The following is an 8404-nucleotide window of genomic DNA, read 5'->3' on the forward strand; positions in this document are numbered from 1 at the left end:
CCTGGCCCAGGGGACTGGGGTGCTCTGCCAGAGATAGGGTCTGTGGCTGGGCCTGAGGGAGCAGTCCCACTGGCTTCTGCTCTAGTCACAAATGTTATAGAGGCTTTGGGATCTGCAGTGGGCTTTCTTTATTTTACTTCCACCCTCAGTTTGTGGCCTGGTTTCCTTGATGGACCCAGAGTCTTTCCAATGTCCTTCCCATCCCCCATCCCCTGTCCCATCAGGATCTTGAGAGAGAAGGAGCATCTGGATCTTCCCCACCCAGTGCTCTTTCTATTCTGGGATTCATTTTGATGAGTAGAGTTGTTTAGGGGAGAGAACGCAGAAGAGCTGCTGGGATTATAGAACAATATAAGCAGTGTGACCTGGATTAAAATCACTCAAACTGTGTAATTCTATGGTTTCATAATTATTTTCCTAGTATTATGGCCAAACTCATGGCTGTGAAAATGCCAACATCTTATCTTTTGAGGTGGCAGATACAGGCTAATAATAGCATGCATAAGAGAGTCCTTTATAATTCTGGACTACCTAATATGAACTAACAGTGTTGTCCTGACCACATGCTAGTGTAGAATGTGTGAGTGGTTCTAAAGGCAACAGGGGCAATGGAGAGTATCAAGGTGGATTGGAGGCAGCATAGAGAAGGGCCTCGGAGTGGGATAAGCCAGTTCCCATGCCCCAGGCCCTGCCATCACCCGCCTTCACACACTGTGCCTGTATCCTCATCGTGCCCACAGTCAAAGGTCTCCACCTGTTCACATTCAGCCAGGGCCTCTTCTGTCCCATTGCACAGGGCTACCTGAATAAATAAAGGTTGGTCATCTTCTGCCACTGGCAGATACAACATGCCTGCAGGTGTGTGTTTGGCTGCTCCACAGCCCAGCTCCCGGCACACCACGGCCACATCCTTCAGGTCCCAGCCGTCATGACACACAGTGCCCCAGCGACCTTCCTTTTCCACCTCCACCCACCCATTGCAGTGGTGGGCACCATTCACCAAGCGGATTTTAGGTGGATGTTCTGCAAACAGAAGGGGTCAGAGCACACTGAGAAATGTCCTCTTGGGCTTCCCTGGTGGTGCAGTGGTTAAGAATCCGCCTGCCAATGCAGGGGACACGGGTTCGAGCCCTGGTTCGGGAAGATCCCACATGCCATGGAGCAACTAAGCCTGGGCGCCACAACTACTGAGCCCATGTGCCAAAACTACTGAAGCCTGGGCGCCTAGAGCCCATGCTCCGCAACAAGAGAAGCCACCGCAATGAAAAGCCTGCACACCGCAACTAGAGAAAGCCCTCACGAAGCAACGAAGACCCAACGCAGCCAAAAATAAATAAATAAATAATTAATTAAAAAAAAAAAAAAGAAATGTCCTCTTAGGGCAGTTCCCAGTGTTAAGAGAGGTTGTTTGATAGTGGTGGTGATATGTGGTGTGGGGGTAGGGGGCTTGCTGAGTTGGGAACCACAGAGCTTTGCTCTATCCCATGCTATTACCATCTCCTAAGAGCATCTCACCGCACCTAAGGCCCGCACTCAAAGACACCTAGGAAAAGTTTTTGCTTTCTGAAAACAAAGGAATATGGGCACATAGAGACTTATGGTTTGATTCTTATGAGCTCAGAAAGATCTTAGAAAAAGAGAAGGTTAGAACTAGATCTTTCCCAGAAATGGACACTGAGGCTTAGAATAGGAAAAGGCCTAGAATAGGTCAGTTGAGTTACTCAGCTTCCTTTTGCTCCACTTTATTACTGACTTCACCAATCACAGGCTCATATTCTCTGCAGAGAGAAAGGGGTGAACATATCACACAGACTGGTCAATTCCTAATCTTTGCCTATTTTTTCTTTTTGTTGTTGTTGCAGTACGCTGGCCTCTCACTGTTGTGGCCTCTCCCGTTGCAGAGCACAGGCTCCGGACGCGCAGGCTCAGCGGCCATGGCTCACGGACCCAGCCGCTCTGCGGCATGTGGGATCTTCCCGGACCGGGGCACGAACCCGTGTCCCCTGCATCGGCAGGCGGACTCTCAACCACTGTGCCACCAAGGAAGCCGTCTGTCTATTTATTTGGTTTTTGTTTTTTAAACTGGAGTAATGTGTAAAGAGACTCTTTTCTCTAGGATATCTAGCAGAAAGGAGGGATATAAGCCTGGAGATGTCAGTGGCCAGCTTTGCCTGTCTGAGAGTTAAGCTAATGGAGAAATGCAGAGGGAAGAGGGGAGGCAAAGACAGAATGCTCGGCCAGTTGCACATTAGCCATGTCCATACCTGACCCCTCCCACCAACTTCATTTCTTTTTTTTTTTGGGACCAAGCCCTTTTGTATGGGATTTCTGTCATTAACAACCAAAATGTCACATCTTACACAGTCAATTACCAAGTTCTTGGCAAAGCCTCTGTAAAAAGCTAAATTTAAAAGAATTATAGATAATAATGTGAATATGATTCTCAAAAATTAATAGATTAAAAAGAGCAAACATATGTAAGACTCTATAGAAACTGAATAGATCAAGCAGCTAGCTTAATTTAATAAAAAAATAAATACTGAACTTTGTATATCCTAAACAGAAAATTCACATTCTTTTCAAATTCCATTTATAGTATTTAGAAAACTGTTGACTGTGTGTTAGGTCATAAAGAAATTCTCAGTAAATCCCCAGTGTAAAAATTACGCAGACCATATTCTTTGATAAAATTTAATACAAGGATAATTAAAAAATCTATAATGAAAAGTTTTAAAAAAAGAAATCTATAAGAAATTAATAAAATAGAAGATAAAAATGTATTCATAAGAAATGGTTGTCTCAAGTTATAAAATAAATATGTGAAACATATTTCACATGCTTTGGAAATTAGACAAATAAAAATATTATACATCAAAACTTGTAGGATGAGATAAAATGGTACTAAGAAGAAACCATGCAGTTTTTAATGCACTTATTAGGAAACAAAGATGAAAAATGAATAAGACATTAAAGAACTACATAAAATAAACTTAAAAAGGAAGAAAGATATACTGAAGATAAAGGAGAAATAAATGAATTAGAAGACCAAAAACCAAATAGATTTGAATTAAAAAAAAACAAACCTAGGGCTTCCCTGGTGGCGCAGTGGCTGAGAGTCCGCCTGCCGATGCAGGGTACACAGGTTCGTGCCCCGGTCCGGGAAGATCCCACATGCCGCGGAGCAGCTGGGCCCGTGAGCCATGGTTGCTGAGCCTGCGCGTCCGGAGCCTGTGCTCTGCAACGGGAGAGGCCACAACAGTGAGAGGCCCGCGTACCACAAAAAACAAAAACAAAAACAAAAAAAACCCTGGCCCTTTAAAAAAAGGAATAAAGACAAACCTCTGGCAAATATGACTAAGAAAGGGGTCACACAAACCAGAAATGAGAAGAGTGCATAATCACATCTATAAAGGCTGTCTGAAAATTCGATGAGAATACTATGTATTAAATTTGGGTAAAATCATCCAAATTATTTTAACAAAGGATAGAAAATTTGGAGAATAATAAAAAGGAGGATTTGACAATGGAGGTAAAGATCTAACAGGCTCAGAATGTTGTTTGGGCTAGTTCCAAAGACTTATCAAATAGCAGATAATTCCAATATGGTTTTAAGCTGCAGGGCACAGAAAATACGGAAAACCTCTGAAAACATTCTTATGAGGCTAACCTATCCCTGAAACCAAAACTAGTTCAAAAACTAAAACTCACTTTTAAATAAAGATGCAAATATTTGAAATAAATATTAGTAAGTTGTATGTAGCTGCTACCTATGCTATGATGATATAACAACTAAGAAGGGTTTATAGCAGGAATTCAATAATTGTTCCATATTAGGAAATCTATTAATGCACTTCTCCACAATAGTAAATTAAAGGGAAAAAATTATATAACCATCATATTAAAGTAGTGGCAGGGAGCAAAGTTTTTCAGTTCTGTAGCCCTAGCCTAAAGTTCTATCTTTGCACCTATTAGCTGTGTGACGGTGGGCAAGTTACTTATTCTAAATTTAGTTTCCTCACTAGTAAAATGTGAGCTGTTAATGGAGATTAAATGAGATAATCCTAGTAAAGTTTTGAATCCTAGAATCTGGTTTGTTCATGGGGTTTCTACTGTTTCCTTAAGTATTTACAAGGTTTGCTTGTAACTCCTTGCTCGCTGAGAGCTCTGAGCGTACACGTACCCCACTTCCAGTACTGCCTTGATCCTAGTACAGTACCTATTTCACACCTATATGTTGAGGTAAGTGACAGGGAAACAGGAAGGCCAGTGATGCTGTTGTTTAGACCAATGAGAAGGAGAGGCTGGAAGAGCTGACAGGCTCTTTAGGCTAGCTTCGCTTCCCTGAGGGAGAGGAAAATCCATGGAAAGGACGCACAAGCCATGGTTTGGCATAATGGCAACTAGTACTGTGGAAGGAGATGTTGGACTTGTCCTTCCCGTGACGTTGGGCCCCCAGGCCACTGTCGGCTTCGCAGGCATGGTTCCCAGAATGCCCTGTGGTCAGAGAGAGGTTGAAGGATGCTCCTCCTCCAAAAGGCACCGAGGTGCTCCCCAGGGTGACATTTTCATGATAAAACCGGTATAGGACGGGGGGAGATGCTCTCTTGTTCTCACAGCGAAGCTCCACCATGTCCCCAGTGAAGGCCTGGGCCCCAGAAGTACTGAAAGTGAGGACAGGATGTGACACTGGAACTGATAAAGGCAGGACTGTCCATCAAAGAGGGTCTCTCGTGCCGGCACAGACTTATAACCCACTCCATCCTCACCCAAGTGTCCACACAGTATCCCTCGAGCCCCAGGGATTCTTTCTCACTGTCACACCTCCTGATCTAACAACACTGCACAGACAGTTCCTGTAGAGCTTTGATAAGTTCTGGAGAGCGTGCCTCTGGCTGTGCCACGTAGCCTGCTTCCTGTATCCCCTTGTCATCTCCTTTAGCTCTTCTGCCGCTGTAGCCATTGCCACCGCCGCCAACACCATTGCAGTAACAATCCTAGCATGTTCAGATGGCTTCTAAACCTCTTCACGGCCCTGTTCTGTACCATCCTTGGAACATCCTCACTGCCACAGAAGGAAACTGACCCCATTTGGGACTCTCTGGCTAATTAGGAGAGTGCTACTTACTTCTCATGGAGACGTTCACCGCCTTGCTCTGGATGAGGCCATAGCCATTGTCAGCTGTGCAGTAGTAGCCCCCTGCGTGGCTCTCCCTGATAACAGGGATCTCCAGTTCTGCTCTCTGGGAACGCTGACTTTTCTGCCCCAAACTCTCCCTCGTGTCCTCTCTGTGCCAGGAGAACATGGTGTCCCCTGTGCCTTCAGCCACAGAGTAGACAAGGACTACCATCTTCCCTTTGACCGCCTGGTCCCCCTGGGGTTGGGTCTCCAGGAACACTCCAGATATGGGGATTCCTGTGTAAACATAAGAGGGCAGGTGAGGGCCTGATGTGGAGGCTGTTACTACCTGCTGAGCGTTATGGCAGGTGGAGCTGGTAGAAGGTTTAGGCAGAGGCATATTTTTATCAGGGAGGTGCATGCTGAGGGCCTTCAGGAAGGATCACCCTGCTACTGAACACTCCAAAACTTCAAACTTGCACTTTCTCCACACTCATTAGCCTTCACTAATGCCCACAGCCTACAGTAATCTTGCTCCTTCCTGATCTCCAGATAAACTTGGGGCAGTGGGTATGGTGGGAGGGGGACAGAGGCAGTCCCCACCCACCTCTGCCACTTATTCATTGCATGATCTTGGTAGATAAATTAATCTCTCTGATCCTCAGTTTTCTCAAAGATAAAGTGGATAATCATACCAACTTTATAGAGTTCTCGTGAAGATGAAACAAGATACAAGAAAGATGATACAAGATACAAGATGTATAAAGAACCCATTACACGGGAGATGTCCAGCAAATGGTAGTTATTACTGGTACCACCCTCCACGGGCCTGGCTGAGGTAGGAAATGTAGCAAGGTGGTTAAAAGGGCAAACACTGGTACCAGAGTGCCTGGGTTTAAATTCCAGCTGTGCCATTTGTTTGCTGGGTTCCCTTGGGCAGACCATTTAACAGCTCTGTGCTTTCAGTTCCTCATGTGTAAAATGGGGATGACAGTAGTATCCATTTTACAGACACTTTCACCCTACTTCACAGGGTTGCTGTGAGGACTAAACATAAAACTGCTCTGAGCAGTGCCTTCCTAGTACTTGGTAAACTTTCTACAAGTCTTCTACTCTGCAAATATTTCTGAGCATCAGAGGGGTTCTGAATTGAATACAACAGCTTGGGTTCAGGCTTAGCATTTAGTAAACTGTTTATAAATGCTGGGGATCCTTACTGTTTTTTCTATCATCATCTCATCATCATTATCATTATCACCATCATCACTTTGTTCCTTCATTGCTCTTCCTGGGTTAAATGTGCCTCCTAGTTGGGAGTCATTCTCTGCAGACAGAGACCATGATTTATTTATCTCTTGGTTCACTGAGCATACTTCAGTGCTAGGCACACATAAATTCTCCAGAGAGGGATTATTTTCTGACAGGGAGAGCAAAGCTATTGGGAAATGGTGCCATGGTAGCAGTTAATAAAGCAGAACCCAGATGGGTCATTGTAGCCCCCACACACACGGGGATGGGGGGAAGCACAGTTGAAAAGACAAACACAGGTCTGAATGGGAGCTACTGTTCTCTGTGCCACCGAGCCCAGCAGTCCAGCGCTGAAGCTCAATCTACCCTTGTATATAGGATTGGTGACTCTGTTTTGAGATACTGTGAGATGCTGTCATCGCTTCACACCAGTAATATCCTGAGTCTTCCTTCCGTATTGATGAGATCCAAAACTCTGTGAGCTCCTGTCTGACCTCAGGGTGTGGCCATCCTTGAAGAAGGAGTAGCCAGCCACCACACTGTTCTGTGACCCAGCCCTACAGCTTGGGCTTTTTTGGGGGAAATTTTTCAGTTGGCAATGGAGCTAGAAATTATTAAAAATCAATTTGGAATTGTAGCACATTGGGATGAATTGCAGAGAAATGTTTGTTGCTCTGATAAAAATCTTAATCCAATGAAGCTGGAGGAATCAGGCTCTCTGACTTCAGACTATACTACAAAGCTACAGTAATCAAGACAGTATAGTACTGATATAAAAACAGAAATATAAATCAATGGAACAGGATAGAAAGCCCAGAGATAAACCCACACACATATGGTCACCTTATCTTTGATAAAGGAGGCAAGAATATACAATGGAGAAAAGACAGCCTCTTCAATAAGTGGTGCTGGGAAAACTGGACAGGTACATGTAAAATTATGAAATTAGAACACTCCCTAACACCATACACAAAAATAAACTCAAAATGGATTAAAGACCTAAATGTAATGCCAGACACTATCAAACTCTTAGAGGAAAACATAGGCAGAACACTCTATAGCATAAATCACAGCAAGATCCTTTTTGACCCACCTCCTAGAGAAATGGAAATAAAAACAAAAATAAACAAATGGGACCTAATGAAACTTAAAACCCTTTGCACAACAAAGGAAACCATAAACAAGACCAAAAGACAGCGCTCAGAATGGGAGAAAATACTTGCAAATGAAGCAACTGACAAAGAATTAATCTCCAAAATTTACAAGCAGCTCATGCAGCTCAATAACAAAAAAACAAACAACCCAATCCAAAAATGGGCAGAAGATCTAAATAGACATTTCTCCAAAGAAGATATACAGATTGCCAACAAACACATGAAAGAATGCTCAACATCATTACTGCAAATCAAAACTACAATGAGATATCATCTCACACCAGTCAGAATGGCCATCATCAAAAAATCTAGAAACAATAAATGCTGGAGAGGGTGTGGAGAAAAGGGAACACTCTTGCACTGCTGGTGGGAATGTAAATTGATACAACCACTATGGAGAACAGTATGATTTCTTAAAAAACTACAAATAGAACTACCATATGACCGAGCAATCCCACTACTGGGCATATACCCTGAGAAAACCATAATTCAAAAAGAGTCATGTACCAAAATGTTCATTGCAGCTCTATTTACAATAGCCAGGACATGGAAGCAACCTAAGTGTCCATCATCGGATGAATGGATAAAGAAGATGTGGCACATATATACAATGGAATATTACTCAGCCATAAAAAGAAACGAAATTGAGTTATTTGTGGTGAGGTGGCTGGACCTAGAGTCTGTCATACAGAGCAAAGTAAGTCAGAAAGAGAAAAACAAATACCGTATGCTAACATATATATATGGAATCTAAGAAAATAAAAGAAGAACCTAGGGGTAAGACGGGAATAAAGACACAGACCTACTAGAGCATGGCCTTGAGGATATGGGGAGGGGGAGGGGGGGGCTGTGACGAGGTGAGAGAGTGGCATGGACATATATACAC

General features: G+C 43.6%; 1 protein-coding gene across 1 annotated transcript in view; it reads right to left on the reverse strand.

The window, feature by feature from the left end:
- Positions 1-694: 694 nt before the first annotated feature.
- The window catches only part of LOC114897879 (Fc receptor-like protein 2), a 16508-nt gene continuing 8798 nt past the window's right edge, over positions 695-8404 (reverse strand). The window contains 5 exon segments of the mRNA XM_029226938.1: positions 695-1023; positions 4402-4692; positions 5126-5413; positions 6714-6842; positions 6845-6908. Of these exon segments, the coding sequence (XP_029082771.1) occupies positions 695-1023; positions 4402-4692; positions 5126-5413; positions 6714-6842; positions 6845-6908 (1101 nt within the window).

Source organism: Monodon monoceros, unplaced genomic scaffold, assembly GCF_005190385.1.
Source record: "Monodon monoceros isolate NGI ecotype Baffin Bay Population unplaced genomic scaffold, NGI_Narwhal_1 Super_Scaffold_18, whole genome shotgun sequence".
Lineage (NCBI taxonomy): Eukaryota > Metazoa > Chordata > Mammalia > Artiodactyla > Monodontidae > Monodon > Monodon monoceros.